Raw genomic sequence first — 18,176 nt, 5'->3', positions numbered from 1 at the left:
CAAGTCCATGAAAAAAAAAGACTGAAGACAAAAAAAAAAAAGAATTCATGAGGTGGTTGGAGACTCGATTTGATAACATATCTTGTGCTTATGAAACTGTTAAATCTATCTTACCTTTCAAGATTTTAATATTTTGAAATTAGTGATAACTTCCTCTGTCATAAAAAAGGTTTTGCTTCGATCCTTATTGTCTTGTTTTTTTTAAATAAAGAAAAAAATGTAAGATATAATTCATACTTCAAACTCAAAAGACGAGCGTTAGTGTATTTAATATATATGAGTTTTTAATTTAAATATCATTGTAGTAATTAAACTAAAAATAAAAATCAATCATACTATGTGTGTACACAAAAAATTGATTACTAATCATTGGTCACCGTGTATAAAAATATATATTTAACATCTTATAAAAAAAGTTTATGCAAATAAGTTTAATTATTCGTTTTTTATAGATTTAATTGTTTCAATGACTAATTATTTAGTTAAAAAAATATATGAATCAATATATATAACGACGTAGTTGCTAATTTTTAGCATGTATGAAGCATTTTCGAATAAAAATATATATAACAATGTCATTTTTTAAAACTAATTACTCAAATGTTACGATGATAACTGATTTGTTATTTTATTTTTAATTATAATTAATTATCGTAATATAAAAAGAGTGATATTAAATAATTAATTTTAAAAGAGTGATATTTTAATACTAAGTTCTGATAAATGTAGAACATTGGTTAAAAAGCATGTATAAGAGTTCTGTATATTGTCAAAAAAAAAAAAAAAAGAACAGGTAAAGAAAATCATGTATGTCTGTATATATGTGCTCATCCTAGGCCTATATACCAAGACAAGTAATTTACATATATATATATATATATATATATATATATATATATATATATAGGTAGAAACTCAGTTGCAGTCGACTTCACATGAAGTTGATACTTAAGAGCCATTAGATGATTTGACTGATTTGACTAAATTTTCATCTAATGGCTGTCAGCTATAAACTTCACGTGAAGTCGACTGCACCTGAGTTTTCACCGTGTATATATATATGGTTTGTGTGGAAATTGAAAGTAGAGTAGTTCTATGATCTAGAATTAGAGAAAGGGTTAATCTTGATAACAAGGCCAGGGAAGACATCATCAGGGTCATGAATGTGTGGATTCTCTTCAACAATGTAAGGGTCACCACACTTTTCACTTATTGTGTGAAGTGTTTCTCCCTCACCAACCACATATATTTCATCACATACCTTGTTCTTCATCTTGAACTTGTTGTTGAAGTTGTTGTTCAATTCATCACCACCACTACTTGACTCATTCATACTCATCAACACAAGCATTAGTGCAACAAACACACCAATGTTCCAACAAATCTTCTCTCCCATTCTACTTCCCATCAATCTCACTAATACTAATTAATAACAACAACAACTTGGTGCAAACCCTAATTTTGCTTCTTCTTCTTGTTAACTCAATTTCTTGAATATTTTTCTATAGGATATGCATGTATGTATGTTTGTGTGTTTTAGTAAAAGATCCCTCAGCTCTCACAATGCCTTATTCTTAATTGGTTTTGGATGAAATTATATATATATATGTTAGATTGTATATAATTAAATTGGGAAAATAGGGTTTTCTTCTATCTAGTTGTTGGGGTGGGTGAAGTAGTTTTATGATGTGGGGGGTGTTGAAAATTGAAATTGTACTTAAGTGAAGTTGGTATTGTTGTCAAAGTGCACAGAAAGTTATATTACCTACTAAAAAATTTAATTAAAAATGGGAAAGAGTTGGTTTAACTAATTTATTAAATTAGTTATTGTTTTTGGTTTGACTTACCTTTTCTTATTTAAGTATATGGGTGTCAATCATCTAGGTTTTTCAACTAATTTGTAAGCATCATATTATTAGTAATTGGTTGAGCCTATAACCGAAATGACTGATAAGGAGGTATATGGATTGTATCACAAATAATATTCATCTACCCACCTATCCTTTAAACTTATTAGTACAAAAAATGATTATATACTAGGCTCTTAATTAAGATATATATAAATAACAGCATCAATTTTTCAACCATAATTATAGACAAATTAACTTGGCTTGAAAACTAAAAAAAGCCCTAAAAGTATCGAATTATACCAACTTAGGAGCATGTTTTTTTTCTTTTTCTTTTTTTTTTTTTGATGTGGAGGAATAACATATTGATGTTATGCATCCTATGATTACTTAGGTAAATTTTATTTGAAATAGTGAAACATCAAATAGATATATAATACCGGTAACATACTTAAATAACATATATAATGACATGTATTTAGTGATCCAATTTTTTTTTTAATTTGTATTTTTTTTTTACAATAAAAAAAATATCCGCTAATTACCGTTTGATTTACTGTGAATTTTTAATATAAATCCAAAGAAAATTATTATTACTATTAGATTGTATCCGACAAAAAAAATTTTGACAAAAATATTTTACCGTAATATTTTGGATCCAATCCTAATTCTTAGTATTTTTTGTTGGGCTTTTCTAATGCGAAAAAAAATAAATGACGAATGAAATTGCTATTATTATGAGAATTTTTACTGTAAATTCAATAATAAGGACAAATTATTTTAATGAAACGGTGTGTTTCAATTAAATGTTTTGTCGTTAGATTTTGAGTAAATTATTATTTTTACTCATAAAAGTTGAAAATACTGACAGATCTAATCATAAAAAAAATATCATTTGTACTCATAAAATTTGGATTCTAAACAACAAAATTATCCAAACACATAAAAATCTCAAATTACCTATATTATAATCGATTTCAAATTTACATTGAACTCAGAATAGAGTGCTACCACCTAATGTCCCTGCAACAAATCAATTGCCAAACTCAAACAGACCATGTGGAGAATTGAACGAATTGAGCAATCCTCACTTGAGCCAAACTCTGAGAGACAGGGGTGAGCTTGTTCTATTTCAGCTCTATTAGACGCTAGTTACGGCAGTTGCTCTGAAGGTTCGGCGACTGAGAAGCTGATGATGATGGTGACGTCGCTAGCAGCTCGTTGGAGTAGAAGAGAGAGTGAGAACAGGGATTGAGTTAGGGTTCGGTGGAGAAGGTGTGAGATTAGTGAGTGGCTCGCTGGCGGTGGTCTGGACCAAGAGAAAGAACGACTGGGACGGTGAGGGTGGCTTGGGTTCGTTGCAGATAGTGGAGACAATGGTGGTTCGCGGTGGTTCTGCAGGCGGCTGGAAGGCGGACGGCGATGATGGCAGGACTGTGATGGTGGTTCGAAAGTCTCTGGAAAGAAGAAGGGAAAGAAGAGGAGAAGGAGAAGTGAATTAGGGTTTGGTGGTTTAAAACAGATGGAGAAAGAAACAAAAAGAGAGAGAGATAGATCTCGCCGCAGTTTTGGCGTGGTGGCCCGTCGGTGGCACTGGTTTGGTGATGAGGAGAAGGCAGCCACGGTAGGTAAGGGTGGTTGGCGGTGAAAAGAGGAGAGGTAGGGCATTGCAGCTCAAGGGTTGCTGGCGGTAGCGAGGCAGGGACTAGTGCGAAGGTCCTCTGGTCGGCGAGGGCGAGACAAGGAAGGAGAGAAGGAGGGGTGGCCACAGCGGAAGGAAGACGGCAGCGCGCAGTGGTCGCTAACACTGGAAGTTGCAGGAACGGAAACAGAGGCAGCGACATTTGTCACGGCGGAGGAGAGGTGGCTCGCGGCCGAAAAGATTGTTGCTAGGATTGTTTGAAAATCAATTGATTATTAGTGAGAGATAAAGAATGGGGTTAGTGGTGGTGGTGGTGGTGGTAGTGGTAAGGTGATAAGCAGATAAGGATGATAGAGTGGCTAGTGGGGAGAAAAAAGATGATGCGAATGATGATAAACATAATTTGAGAATTTTATATGATTTTTTTGTATTTGGATAATTTTGTTATATGAAACTTATATTTTATGAATACAAACAATAATTTTTTTTATGGATAAATCTGTCAACATTTTTAATTTCCGTGAATAAAAATAGTATTTTCCTCTAAAAAAAATCTTAATATTTAAATTTGCAAACAATGACTAAGACATGAAATCTACCAAGGAAAAAGATCAAATAATTAAGAAGCGCCATATATGAATTTGAACGAAATAGTAGTCAAATAATAAATAATTATTACAGAAGTAATTATTGAATAATTTTCTGTAGGGTTCCAACAAAATTTAAAACTACTTGTAGTGGTAGGTCTAATGGAGGTAGCTATTAATGTTGGCATTGACAAATATAAAGATAAAGGTTCCATTGCTTAGGAAACACATCTTAAGACAAGATCTATATGAAAATATCATATAGCAATACTCCTAACTATGATTAGTGAATAATTAAGGGTGCTTATTATGGGATAAGTTCTTTATGTTTTCTTTTAACTTTCTGCATATTATATTAATTGCATTTTTATCCAAAATGGTCAACTATTGTATAATAAAATATACACCAAAATAATATTGATTTAAAAGAAATATAAAAAAAAATTAAACCTTTATTTAGAAATGGTTTGGTCTTCCATAAAGCTAGGATAAGGATACATACAAATTCAAATTTAGAAAGAAAATAAGTTTAAATGTTTGGTTCATCAAAATTGCGATAATAATTTATCCAACAAATTTTAATTATCAAAGAAAATTTTGAAACAACTTTAAAAATATATATTTTATGGAACATTTATCATAAAATAAAACCTATTTTCCCAACTGATAGTGCAGTGGTTGAAGATGTTTTAATTTCAAATTACACATTAAATATTTCTAATTATAACCATATTGATAGGTTAATGGAACTTGGATGAAAATGACATTATCACAATTTAGGGTATCCCAATTAATTTACTCTTCCATAAGCATCGTTGACTCCATTATTATTCTAAATCTTGCATAATATTATACTTGAACTAAGACTATAATTTAATTATATGCTCCAATTGTTTTATTAGTTCATGGCAATTAGAGCTAGATTCTGTTAGAATAATTAGCTGCAAATTTTGGGTTTGAATCTATAGTACTCATTATTAATAGTTATAGTTACTATTTACTAAAGGCAAGAGTTTTTAAAAATTTATGACTAGTCTGAAAATTCTGTTGAAAGTTGTAACAACTTTCTTTTGTAGGTAACCTACTTATTGTTTAAGTAATCTATTATTATTATTATTACAAGAAAATTTTGATATTGAAAGGGTGAGAACTGAGAACCCTCAATGAACCCTTGACATCTTTGAACTAAGGTTAGTTGACTTCAATCAACCATGTTATATATTTACAAAAAAAAATTAGCTACTAAATTAATTAATCATATAAAAAATAAATTAAAATATAAAATACATATTAAAATATAAAAAATAACATATTTATCAATTATTATGTTCACATATATAAAAAAATTAATTACCGAATCAACTATTATATATTTATATATAAATATATATTATTTAATTTAATTTATTTTTAATGTATTTTTTATTTTAATATATATTTTATATAAATGGCTATTTTTTAATATACATTTTGTATAATTATATATTTAAACACAAATACACATGATGATTAATTTAATTAGTATCTAAATTTTTGTGTACGCATAATATTTTTGTTGTTAAATATAAGTGCAACAAAACAAAAATGATGACCTTAAACAACATTTTTGCAATAATTAATTAAGTGGTTACCTTAGCCTTGACATTTTCTTTATTTATATTTTTCTATTAATTTCGCAAACATACACTCAAATAATAATGTAAGGGTCAATTTTTTTTTTTAAATTTGGTTGACCCTAAACAAATATTCATTTTAGAGAAAAATCACTAGAAGTCATTACATTATAAGATTCATTGTCACATTAAAACTCAAAAGTGATTATTAGCTCATCTTTGTGTTAGAATCTAAAATCCTCATGCTTCAATGAGTCAGAAGGGAAGTAGTTCCTAACCAAGTTGGGTTGGTCTAGTGGTTAGCTCACTAGTCCGTTTAAGCAAGTGTCGGGGGTTCGAATCCCGCCTTGTGCATGCAGCAACTCATTGGCCAGCGACAAACCCTTAAATGGAGCTCAGTACCGTGACGGATTATATATATATATATTGATTGATTCTTTGTAGAATCATGATTTCATGAGTCTTTCCTTAATAAAACGAAGAACTTCATCAACATTCACCGTCCAAGCAACTGAAACTGGAGAATAACCTGTCCATGGATTACTTGTATTCCATCTGCATGTAAGAAAAAAATAAAAAATTTAACATAAAATTAAAAAAATAATGATACTTGTAATTATTTTGTATCTTATATTAGGTCGACTTACACTTTTATCTCTAAATAAAGACTTAATTCAAAGTTATCAGAATTTAAGTTGACTTAATCTAGATATAATGAATGAATTATTTAATTTTTTTTTAAATGTGAGTCATTATTTTCCTTACTCGTCCGGTATCTGAATCTTTACCGAGACTAATTCGGACTCAACTCGGGTTGCATATCTAGTTATGGAAAGTGAGTTTTAGACAAGGATAATTGTATATACTAAGCTTTAAATTTGAGACTTATTTAAGTAAATATGAACGATTTATCAATTGAACCATCTTCGTTACTATATGTAAATCTATTTAAATCTTAAATTATAAACCCTAAAATTTAAAAATTTGTGACTCCGTAGGTGCAGGCCCAATTGAAGGCCCACTCTATTCAAGTGTAACTAGTTTTAAATTTGATCATATTTATCGACCAAAAAAAAATTTGATCATATTTTAAGACTAGAAAAAAAAAATTGATCATACTTTTTTAGTCCTAGGTCCATAATTGTATGTCCCTCACAAATGCCTTGTGTCTCTACTCTCATTACCCCCTTCTTATAAGTAAATAAATCTGGGTGCACAAGCGCCACAAAAGAGACAGGGTCATGAAGGAAAATTCCTGAAACCATAGAACAGAATAAAAAAATTATTAATGAATAAATTAAAAATATATTATCCCTTAAAAAAAAAACAAAACAAAAAATTTTGTGAAATTACCATAGAAACCATCAGAATTAACATGCCAATCCCTGTAGAATTTGCACATGTTACTCAATAAATGTGCATACTTTCCTCTGGATTCCTTCAATTCAAGGAGGTCAGCATCTGAAAAGTGAAAACTATATATTGATCCATACAAATTAAATTGGAGTAAATAAATTATATATTGATTATTGTGATTTATGATCCCATCACCTGTGAATTTGATTTGGGTTGTAATGTTTAATCCAACAACAACAATGTTAGCTCCAGAGGTAAACACAATATCTGCTGCTTCTGGGTCTCCATAGATCTTCAAATAATTAAATAGAATAAGGAGGACATGAAATTTGACCAAATTAACTTTTGTGTATTTTATTTTTTATGATGATTTACCTATAAATACCCATTGCATTAATAGACAATATGAAAAAAAAATTATACACTATCAATATAAAAGAGTTATGTTTTGTTGGGCCAATCGTTGAGAGCTCTCATCACCGGGAGACTTCGAGGAGGAATCAAGAGAGAACATAAGATGAGATGACACCATATCCAACTCAAAATTTGAGTCTTTCATCTTATAAACTTCTCACTCTTCCTCACTCTTTTTTGCTTTCTTAAACCATCGGCTCTGATACCATTTGTTGGATCAACCGTGGAGAGCTCTCAACCACCGAAGAGACTTCGGGGAGAAATTAAGAGAGAGAACATAAAATGAGATGACACCACATCCAACTCAAAATCTTAAAATGTCAAGTTAATGAGTCTCTTATCTTATAAACTCCTCACTCTTCCTTACTTTCTTTGATGTGGGACTAACTTCAACACTTCTCACACTTGCAACACTAACATGTTTTATACGAACAACCGACCGAGTATTGACATATAAGCAAAAATAACGAATTTTTAAATTTATTAATTAAAAAATAATCTAAATATATGAATATGATGAAATCATCATATATAATTATTTATGTTTTTAGTGCATCAAAATTAAACTCTATAAACTATAGAGATGAAATTTGGTTATGAAAATGAGATATTTGGAAATGGACTAATAAATGGTGATGAATTTAGATGGCATCCATAAAATATTATATAGATATAATATATGATCACTCACATTTGCTTCTGCAGCAGGATTAACATTCCCTAAGGCCAAAACAGAACCACCAAGTACAACTATTTTCTTCACCTTGCTTGCAAAAGAAGAATCCCTTTTGATGGCCTGAAAATAAAAAGTTAATTTTTAAAAATAAAAATAAAAATTCAAAGGCCATAAAAAAAAATCACTAGTTAATGACTTATCAATAATTACCAAAGCTAAGTTTGTTAAAGGTCCAAGTGCTAGAACAGATACTTGACCAGGATATTCTGAAACTTTCTCCACTAAAAATTCAGAAGCAAACTTATCAATTTTCTTAGTTTTTGGTGGTGCCAAGAACATATTCCCCAATCCATCAGAACCATGAATTGAATCAGCAACCCTAGGAATTCCACCCTTTTATCATAATATAATAAACCATTATTTAAGATCAAAAAAATAATAAAAATAGGACATGATGAAATACAAACTATATCTCACACATATATAATAATGTTACCAAAGAAAAAAAGGTTTCAACCTTAGTATTCAAAATTCAATAAAAGACTTAATATTATCAAATTGGTGTGATATTTCATTTTCACTTAAATTTGGAAAAACAAAAAGGAAAATAAAATAAAATAATTATACAAATTATATTATGCAAAACTAAGTAGATATCTGAAGGCTGAAGCCTATATATCAAGGGTTTATAAAATTTGATCCATAAACTTATTACATATCCCTTTTGAAATTCCAATACAAATATATGAATTATAAAATATAATTAATCACCTTAAGTGGTTCAGGGCTGCCTTCAGCTACTGGAACATTTTGATGTCCTGCAAGCTCACACTGCACAGTTTTGTTTACTATCAAAAATATAATTAATTAATTATATTGGTAAAATCTATAGTGACTATTATTATGGTGGTTATAGTGCTTACATAAATTTATAACACTTTTTTTTGTGACTATAAATTTATAACACTTAAAAAAGTGTTACTAAAATTAAAATATATTTTTTTTATATTTTTATCATAACATTTATTTAAAAACTAAAAAGTAGTTCTAAATATAAAAAATATTACTAAAACATTATGATATAGCCACTGTAACATGCACCTTATAAATTATGGGAAGAGTTTCAAGTATACCGAAAACACCGATATTTCAGTTGTTTTAACCATTAATCTGAGTTATAAGAAATATATATAATATATATTAATTGAAATCAACGGTTTAAACAACTGGAATACCGGTGTTCTCGCTATAATTGAAAATTTTCCTAAATTATGAATACATGTTGTGATCTGTTTCAGAATTATTAGAGACCGAAAATAAATCAAGACATACCAAAAGAAGAGCATTGTGTGTGGCACCTTGTGTAGTAACATTACCAAAAATGGTGGTCATGCCTATGATCTCCACCTCTGGACTCTCAAATGCCATCATAATTGTAATGCTATCATCTTCATATTTAAAAAAAAAAAGGGGGCCAAAATTCATCATGACAATTATTTGGAGAGATTCTTATAATATTATAATTGGTCTACCAACTATCAACTTAAAAAATAATTCTATTATTTATTTTTTTACTTATAAGCCCAACATTGTTATTTTGGTCTAAGAATTTGACATAAGAAATCTCACTAATTTATTGGATCAATCAAATTATTGAAAATCATATATATATAAAGTGGTACTATGGTGAAAGTTTTTGCTCAAATCATGATTAGAAATTTTGCAAATTTTTAATGGAAACCAAATATGCTACTATGTCCATCTAATAATAAGTGTTGTGTTAGTAAAATATCTTTTTCCCCAAAATTATATATCATTTGCTAATATTTATGAAATATTAATTTTAAATAGACATATATAGAAGTTAGGGAATGAACTCACCAATTCCAGGGTCAGTATCAATGATGAGCTTCTGAGGTTCATGGAGTAGAGAATTCGCCATGAGAGTTGGTAAGAGATCTATGATCATTTGTACAGGAAAGTGGGAATGATTTGTATGTGTGTGTCACAAAGCAGAATGAATATATATAAAGAAGAAAATAAGACATTTATATATTAAAAAAAAAAGTTAAAAAAAAAATAAGGATGTATTGCAATGACAAAGTTAGGCACTTAGGGTCACTAGCCCTTTTATTTTATTTTATTTTATTTTCCTTTACAGACTTTAGATCAATCATGAATCATGTGAAGATATGTTAGTTATTTAATATTATGATGTTGCTTTCAAATCTCTATCAAAATATGGATTTAATATTAATATAATTTATGAAAAAACATTAAAATTGCTACCCCAAAAGGAAAAGCTTTTTTTTTTTCCTTTTGGTATTGAAAAGGAAAAGCTTTTAACGTATTAATATCTTGAGTTGGTGACAGTATGGGCTTTGTCAGCACTCAACAAATCCTCTATCTCTCTGATTGTTTTAATGATAAGACAACGAACTTTATCTGAATTTCAGAAGTTTAATGATATTATTTCCACAGAAAAGATACAGCTTTTACGTTAGGAAAATTTTCAAGTGTGTCGTCATATTGGTGTTTCAGTGATTTTTAATCGTTGATAAAAATATATATAATATATATAATTAAGATCAACGGTTAAAAATCACTGATACACTAGTATGACAGTACACTTGAAAATCTTCCTTTACATTAAGCTTCTTTATTTTATTTTTTTGTAAAGAAAAGCTAATTTAACCTTTTCTTTTGATCCTCAAGCTTTACTACATTTGATGATGTGATTAATTTACACATAATAGAAGCATAAAAGCGAAACAACTCATTCATCAAGTTGAAAAGTCGAATATCTTGAAACATATAATTCAAATTTAATTTAGATTAATTTTGACACAAGTGTAGCGAGTTTTATATTTATTTGTAACTTTTTAGACAATTATAGTAATAGTAAAAAGAAATTCTTTATGGGATAGTTATACATAATTAGATGAATGACTATCTCTATGATCATCATGTGGGAAAAAAAAAAAAAAACTTTATACAGATAACTCAAGGATCATATTCAAATTAAATTAATTTTGTTTTTTGTGGCCAAAATACAAACTGTATAGGAGTTTTGTTTAGATTTGTTTTTTTTTTTTTTAAACTGCTTTATTTTTGGCATAAGCTTCTGGCCGTTCCATGCCAAGGATGACTTGGAAGATAAGAATTAAATCTAATTACGGATCCTTGTGGTGTCATAATATTTGGAAAGGAATTAAAAAATGATAGTACAAATTATCAATTTTTGTTTTGATGCCAGCTGAGAGCCTAAATGATCCTACAATCCAATCCCACTTGAAATTATAATAATATATAATGAAGCAATAATTTAGACAGCGAATAATTATCTTGAGTGCACCATAGTTTAACATTGTCCATGTGCGATCTGTTTTAACTTTTAATTAGTTTATTAAACTTAGTGTTGAACAAAAAAAAAAGTTTAAAAATGATTATTCATATACGATCTTTTCCACACAGGTTATGAGGTACGAACATTACTTTATATGAACAGAAAATTAGAAGAAACTATTCAAGATTTCAAGGTGATTTGAATGTTAAAATATTTGTTAAAAGGAGAATGTACAGATGGGGAAATGCTTATTATAAGTTAGAAGAAATCTTTTTTTTTACTCTTGTGATAATTTGATGCCATGAAGTGGGAGAGTGGATGATGAGCATTTTAGGTAACAATGTTGTGAAATGTTTCTACATTCTTTTTGGGGCATATGATGCTTACAAAAAGGAAATAAATCAATAAATAAATACTATAAAATAAACTTTTGTGATGATTTGATTCCATGAGGTGGAAGAGGAACTTTTTAATTTTAATATGGAGGGAGGGTTGGTGTATAGCAGAGTTATGAAGGTATATGGTGTTTTATCAGGGTATGAGGAGGTACTGAAAACCATGGGTCCGATTTGTGTACTGGCAGAAAATTCTGGATCCGATTTGTGTACTGGAGAGGAAAACCCTGGTCCGATTTGTGTAATCCTTAAGTCCGGTTTGTGTATTGGCAGAAAATCCTGGGTCTGATTTTTTCTCACTAAAGCAAAAAATTAAAAGCCGTCACAATCATGTATATCTCCCCAATACTTCATAACTCGACATAACTCACATATCAATCTCATATCAAAAAAATTTAGCCAGTGGAAGAGCTGCGAGCTTCTTGGAGCAAGACACTTGCAACGAAAATTAGATCCAAGACATGAATTCAAAGGGAAAAAATAATTTATACAAAAGAAGGAGAATTCTAAATACTCAAATGCCTCAAAGTTCAGGGTGTTCCTCGTTATCAAAGAAATAAAAAGCAACAGTTTTAGAAAGGAAGCTTTGGTGGAAGAACACTTTATTGCTCAAGTGTTTGTTACAAATGATTCACACACATCTCACACTAACTCTCATTCCTAATTATAACTATCCACCTCCTCAATGGATGGTTAGGATTAAATCTAATCAACGGTCTAGATTAATCATCTAAAATCTTCTTTACAAATATCTATCCTACCACTACTTTCTAAATATTTCTAGATTGTTCCATACTACTCTTCATACTTTTATATTCATCCACACTCTTCTAGAATATTCTATGATCTTCTAGAATCTTCTAGAACCTTCTAGGGTATTCCAGGACCTTCTAGGACATTCTAGAACGTTCCGGAACCATCTAGAGCATTCTCAAATACTTTAGAAAACTCTACAAATACCGTTAAATTTAACCTTCTAAAATTTACCATGACATTCTCCCCCACCTAATGCGCAGACGTCCTCGTCGCGTTTTGTTCATGGTAGCGCTCTAGGTGTTCTTGGAATTGTCACAGATCTTCACGAGCTTCCCAGCTAGCTTCGGTTATGGGGAGTCCTTTCCACTTAATCAAGTATTGGATACTTGGTGGTACTCCTCTTCGTCGCACGACGCGATTAGCTAAGATTTCTTCAATTTCTTTATCAAATGATCTAATCACCACGGGTGGAGCACGACGCGATTAGCTAAAATTTAACCCTTATGAACTTTGCGAAAGGCTTTGAATTGTTGTGGAAGAAGACGAAGACGAAGACGAATTGAGTAGAGGTGACTCGAGTCGTGCTCCGCCCGAAATGATTAGATCCTTTGATAAAGAAATCGAAGAGATCTTAGCTAATCGCGTCGTGCGACGAAGAGGAGTACCACCAAGTATCCAATACTTGATCAAGTGGAAAGGACTTCCCATAACCGAAGCTAGCTGGGAAGCTCGTGAAGATCTGTGGCAATTCCAAGAACACCTAGAACGCTACCATGAACAAAACGCGACGAGGACGTCTGCGCATTAGGTGGGGGAGAATGTCACGGTAAATTTTATAAGATTAAATTTAACAGTGTTTGTAGAGTTTTCTAAAGTATTTGAGAATGCTCTAAATGGTTCCGAAACGTTCTAGAATGTCCTAGAAGGTCCCGGAATACCCTAGAAGGTTCTAGAAGAGTGTAGATGGATATAAAAGTATGAAGAGTAGTAGTGTGAGATGTGTGTGAATCATTTGTAACAAACACTTAAGCAATAAAGTGTTCTTCCACCAAAATTTTATTTCTCTTGTGTTTTTTTGTATTCTTAGCTTTCTTGCTAAGTATTGAGGGTTAGGCTGACTTGGTCTTAGCTCAAAAGATTGAGTAAGTCCGAGTGCCGGCACGGTAGCGTTGGAGTGTGTCCAAAGTCGTGACACTTTGCCTGGCTACCCTTTGCGCCACCGGATGCTTGGCCAGCAAAACCCCTAGCATGTGCTGCCTCCGCTGCTACCATTGATTTCTTTATCTGTTGAACATATAACAAATAAACAAAATAATAATTATAATAATAATAATCACAACTATGCATCTAACAGGTAAAAAATATAATTACTAGATTAAAGTGAAAGAAAGAAAAAACACTTACAGCCGCTAGTCGCTCCTTGTGAATATCACTTGCAACCTGCAAGAGCATGATAAGTACAAGTCTAGAATATGACATTCAAAAGAATATGAATCTTATATATATATATATATATATATATATATATATATATAGAGAGAGAGAGAGAGAGAGAGAGAGAGAGAGAGAGAGAGAGAGAGAGAGAGAGAGTACCGGTCTTTTGTAGCTTTTAATTTCATCACCACCAAATCCAAAAAGTATCATATTCCAAGTTTTCTCTACAAAGACGAAGATGTGGAGTTAAATGTGAAATGTGCTGAAACCAAACTCTGAGCAAGAAGAAATTTTCTAATCACTAACCTAGATGTAAAAGTATGTCTTTTGCTTCCAAAGTTGTTGATTTCCGATGCTTAGATAGGGAGCAACCAGATTTTGTTATCTATTGAAAGGATAGAAAATCATTAGTCCAAACCATATAACTAGTATTAAGGAGAGGTTCTTACAAGTCCATTAATGAGGTTCTTACAAGTCCATGCCCTTGGAAGCTCTAAAGAAAACAAGACAAATTGCAAAATCACTGACCAACATTATTTTTCTGTATGTTTACATACAAAGCTCAGGCATTGCAACAGAAGACAAATGAAGTGAGAAATCCTCTTAAATAAGATGAGTTGAAACAGCTAAAAGAGATATTCTTATTCTTAATATATAGCTATACGCACACTCACAAATCACCGTAGTACAATATCAATCAGTTGCTTATATTTTGAAACATATCACACTCCTCAAAACCCATTGCCACTATCTCTCTGACTAGAAAAAGCAAAAACTACCAAAACAAATAAGTGAAAAGCATACAAGCATGCTCAAAGTCATAAAATTCACTTTTACAAAGCTGCAGAGGAATGTAGCGAAAAAGCAAAGACTAACTTGCGAAATAGTAGTTGGACTATTCTGTGCAGGGGGTGGTGGTCTGAGAGATGATTGAACAGGTCTCTGTTGATGTGCAGGTATCCCACCTGGCCGCATTTGTGATCCAGATCCAAGCGAACCCAACATTCCCATTCCTTGCATTGGTGGTCTCACCTAAACATTTCAAACAACTAGTGAAACAGAATGGGGCACATTTGGATAACTTCCTAAATACGGAAAGGGGAAAAAATCTTTTAATATAAGTAAAATGCAGGAACTCAAGCTCAGGCAACTCTATATGCTCCCAGAAAAACAAGAGCTCATTGTTTCCTATTTCTACTTTTGTGAAATTTATCGAACTAAACTCCCCAATCTATATCCCAGTGACTATTTCCCATTCTAAGTTTGATTGTTTTTCTACAAAGAGGTTGAATCAATCCTTTTGAGTGTTTAACGACCAAATAACCAAATACATTAGCCCTTAAACAGGGTTAATATGATACTATCTCTAATTATTGAGGACTACACTTATTAGTTTTGATCTTGCCAGTGACTAGTGTATTCAAAGTTGTTCTATTCAACTACCACTCAATACTAGGTACTAACTACTCAACCAATCCTTTAACTGTTCGGTTAATAACTAACAAGCTCACTATAACTAGTTATGTGCATATAAAATCAATAAACCAGCATTGATTTCACGAAGATTCTACACCAAAATTTCCAACCAGTTGGGGGAAAAATTGGGGCCTATACCTGAGAAGATGCATTATTGGAGGCAGATTCTCCGACGCTAACTCCGGTTCGGCCCAAACCACCGAAATGCTGACCAAAGGAATAGGAGAATGGCGGAGGGGAAGGGCTCTGGTGGTGCGCGGGCACACCGATCGCCATGCCGCCACGCGGAGCGGCAGAAACGGACGGAGAGGCAGAGGATTGCGAAGGAGGAGGAGCAGCGGCAGAGGAAGATGGAGGGAGTGACGAGAAGTGAGAGTGAGGCTGATGCTGCTGCGGTGGTTGCGGTGGCGGGTTGCGGCTGAAGGAAGGAGGAGTGTGGCGAGGTTGAGGAGGGGCTGGGGATGGTGCGAGCGGTTTGGAGGTTGTTGTTGGCATTTGTACGGAGCTAGGGTTTGGATTTGGGGGAGTTGAAGAAGAAGATGGAGGGAGAGACGAAGAAGAAGGAGAAAGAGAAGGAGAAGGTGGAGGTTGTGATTGTGGTGGTGGTGATGGTGATGGTGATGGTTGAGGAGGTTGTGGCGGTGAGGGTTCGGCAGCGGTTGGGGCGGTAGTTGTTGGGGCTGTGGGGACCGGAGGTTGAGGATCCTTGGTGGTTGATGCAGCTGCAGTTACTCGAAATTGAATTTCAGAAGCATTAAGAAAGACTATTGATACACCGCGAAAAATGAATTATTAATTCTTATTATTATTAATATTAAATATTATTATTAATAAATAATCAAATAAACAAATTTTATTCTATTAATATTTATAATTTAAATTATTTTATTTGTAGATTAAAAAAAAATATAAACCATGTTTGACATTATATATGCACCAAATATGCATCAGATATTATATTGAGTAATTATTCCAAGATATCTTAATTTCTATCTTTATTATTATTTGCCAAAGCCCAAACTTAATTTCTATCTTTATTATTTATTATGATGTGCTTTATGATTCTGTAAAAATTAAAATACACACGTTTTAATTTTTTTAGAAATGTAAGTCTTATCTCTTAACATTTATATTTAAATAATTTAAACACAAAATTTTTTATCATCATATAATTATCTAATATCCTTAGATTTGAATTCAAATTCTTAGTATCTATTTAAAGTGAACTAACCAATAAATTAATTGATTTATTTGACCATTTCTATTTTTTTAGACTTAAACTTTAAATAATTAGATACCAATTTTCAGTTAAGATATAATTAGCCTAGATAATAATCCTGACAAGTGACAAAGTTATGTTTGCAAAAGATACGCCAACTTAATTGCTAAGGCATGACTTATAAATCTAATTTATCTAGTTAATGTATTATTTATTACTATTCCCTGATTTGTATGAATAATAACATATATAACTAAATATAACAAATCTTGTTCTATTCATTTTATCTTTTCAAATTGAAATTTGAAAAGTTGTTACAAACCGTTTTAGAGTTCAAAACTTCAAATTTCAAATCAATTACTTTAAATTAGATACATTCATTCTCTGAAAAGTGAAAACCCAAAACCATCAAAAAAAGTTCCAACTCCAAAACAATGGAGAACAAGAGAAAAGATCAACCTTCATCAGCCTCCACCAACCACTACCGCCGCCGCAACGTGAAACCGAAGCTCACGGCGGTTGCTCCTCCCAATCCAGAGCCTCAAGATCAAGAAATCAGAGAATTGCAGACACTCCCTCTCTTCCCTACCGGACCATTATTCCAATCTTCACCTTCTTCCAATCATTCACAGGATCCAGAGCTTTCATCACCACCACAACCACCACCGGCACGGGCAGTCGTCGACGACCTCGACATAGTCATCACTCCTCCCTTTCCATGGGCCACTGATCGTCCGGCGAAAATCCACACACTCCAATATCTCAGACAAAACAAGATCTTAACAATCAAAGGAGACGTTCAATGTGGAAGCTGTCGCAAAAAATTCGAAATGGAGTTCGATTTAAATAAAAAGGCTGCAGAGCATGGAAAGTTCTTGAAGGATAACAGAGCTTCCATGCATAGTAGATGTCCAAAAGAGTGGATGAACCCGAATCCGATTGCATGCAAATTCTGCGGCCAAGAAAAAAGTGTGAAGCCTGTTATTGGAAGCTGGAAGGAACACTCCATTAATTGGTTGTTTCTTTGGTTGGGTCACTTCATAGGGTTCTGCACTTTAGAAGATTTAAGATATTTTTGCAAGTACAATAAATTGCATAGAACTGCAGCCAAAGATCGGTTTGTTTTCAACGCTTACACTGAAATCTTCAAACAACTTAGTCAAGCCAATTAGAAATCATTGTAGCATAACATGTTAAATTCACGGTGAAAACTCAAGTGCAGTTCACGTGAAGTTGATAGTTGAGAAATGTTGATTTGATCGACCGATTTGATTAAATTTTTATCGAATAATTTTTAGTTATCAACTTTACGTGAAGTCGACTGTATTATTTAAGAATTTTTAATTGTATTTAAATTTTTGCTGTTTTATTTTAAGGTTTTGCTAGATAGCTAACATTTTTAGGGTAACGAAAAA

At 31.9% G+C, this 18,176-nt stretch overlaps 4 protein-coding genes across 4 annotated transcripts; 1 reads left to right on the top strand and 3 right to left on the bottom strand.

The window, feature by feature from the left end:
• Positions 1-971: 971 nt before the first annotated feature.
• LOC148575498 (uncharacterized) lies at positions 972-1,544 on the bottom strand. The gene has a single exon (XM_088505448.1). It carries the CDS (start codon positions 1,406-1,408, stop codon positions 1,094-1,096), a length of 315 nt encoding a protein of 104 aa, XP_088361574.1. The 5' UTR covers positions 1,409-1,544; the 3' UTR covers positions 972-1,093.
• A 4,176-nt stretch (positions 1,545-5,720) lies between these two features.
• LOC107626400 (putative uridine nucleosidase 1) lies at positions 5,721-10,164 on the bottom strand. The gene is made up of 9 exons (XM_021116705.2): positions 10,017-10,164; positions 9,468-9,583; positions 8,907-8,966; positions 8,346-8,528; positions 8,151-8,255; positions 7,241-7,337; positions 7,043-7,150; positions 6,809-6,944; positions 5,721-6,244 (listed from the first exon to the last, which is right to left on the bottom strand). The coding sequence occupies exons 1-9, from the start codon at positions 10,102-10,104 to the stop codon at positions 6,136-6,138; spliced, it is 1,002 nt and encodes a 333-aa protein (XP_020972364.1). The 5' UTR covers positions 10,105-10,164; the 3' UTR covers positions 5,721-6,135.
• Positions 10,165-13,681: 3,517 nt separating this feature from the next.
• Positions 13,682-17,170, bottom strand: LOC107628054 (transcription initiation factor TFIID subunit 12-like). Its single transcript, XM_088506260.1, has 7 exons — positions 17,137-17,170; positions 15,681-16,306; positions 14,943-15,098; positions 14,373-14,451; positions 14,226-14,290; positions 14,037-14,072; positions 13,682-13,916 (listed from the first exon to the last, which is right to left on the bottom strand). The coding sequence occupies exons 1-7, from the start codon at positions 17,168-17,170 to the stop codon at positions 13,758-13,760; spliced, it is 1,155 nt and encodes a 384-aa protein (XP_088362386.1). The 3' UTR covers positions 13,682-13,757.
• LOC107628053 (uncharacterized) lies at positions 17,160-17,933 on the top strand. Its single transcript, XM_016330859.2, has one exon. It carries the CDS (start codon positions 17,196-17,198, stop codon positions 17,931-17,933), a length of 738 nt encoding a protein of 245 aa, XP_016186345.1. The 5' UTR covers positions 17,160-17,195.
• The last annotated feature ends 243 nt before the right edge of the window (positions 17,934-18,176 follow it).

This window comes from Arachis ipaensis, chromosome B2 (genome assembly GCF_059453495.1).
Source record: "Arachis ipaensis isolate K30076 ecotype BB chromosome B2, ASM5945349v1, whole genome shotgun sequence".
Lineage (NCBI taxonomy): Eukaryota > Viridiplantae > Streptophyta > Magnoliopsida > Fabales > Fabaceae > Arachis > Arachis ipaensis.
The sequence above is the reverse complement of the archived record's forward strand: the minus strand, read 5'-3'. Positions and strand labels throughout refer to the sequence as shown.

Excerpts from the sequence above, each read along its gene's own strand:
- LOC148575498 (XM_088505448.1), bottom strand. The coding sequence starts at position 1,408 with ATGGGAAGTAGAATGGGAGAGAAGATTTGTTGGAACATTGGTGTGTTT.
- LOC107626400 (XM_021116705.2), bottom strand. The coding sequence starts at position 10,104 with ATGATCATAGATCTCTTACCAACTCTCATGGCGAATTCTCTACTCCAT. Across the intron at positions 8,967-9,467 it reads CACACAATGCTCTTCTTTTG|TGTGAGCTTGCAGGACATCA; the intron begins GTATGTCTTGAT and ends AAAACTGTGCAG. Across the intron at positions 6,245-6,808 it reads ATGGACCTAGGACTAAAAAA|ATGGAATACAAGTAATCCAT; the intron begins GTATGATCAATT and ends TCTTACATGCAG.
- LOC107628054 (XM_088506260.1), bottom strand. The coding sequence starts at position 17,170 with ATGGTTTTGGGTTTTCACTTTTCAGAGAATGAAT. Across the intron at positions 16,307-17,136 it reads TCACTTTTCAGAGAATGAAT|TCTTTCTTAATGCTTCTGAA; the intron begins GTATCTAATTTA and ends GTGTATCAATAG. Across the intron at positions 14,452-14,942 it reads GTCCAACTACTATTTCGCAA|ATAACAAAATCTGGTTGCTC; the intron begins GTTAGTCTTTGC and ends TCCTTTCAATAG.
- LOC107628053 (XM_016330859.2), top strand. The coding sequence starts at position 17,196 with ATGGAGAACAAGAGAAAAGATCAACCTTCATCAGCCTCCACCAACCAC.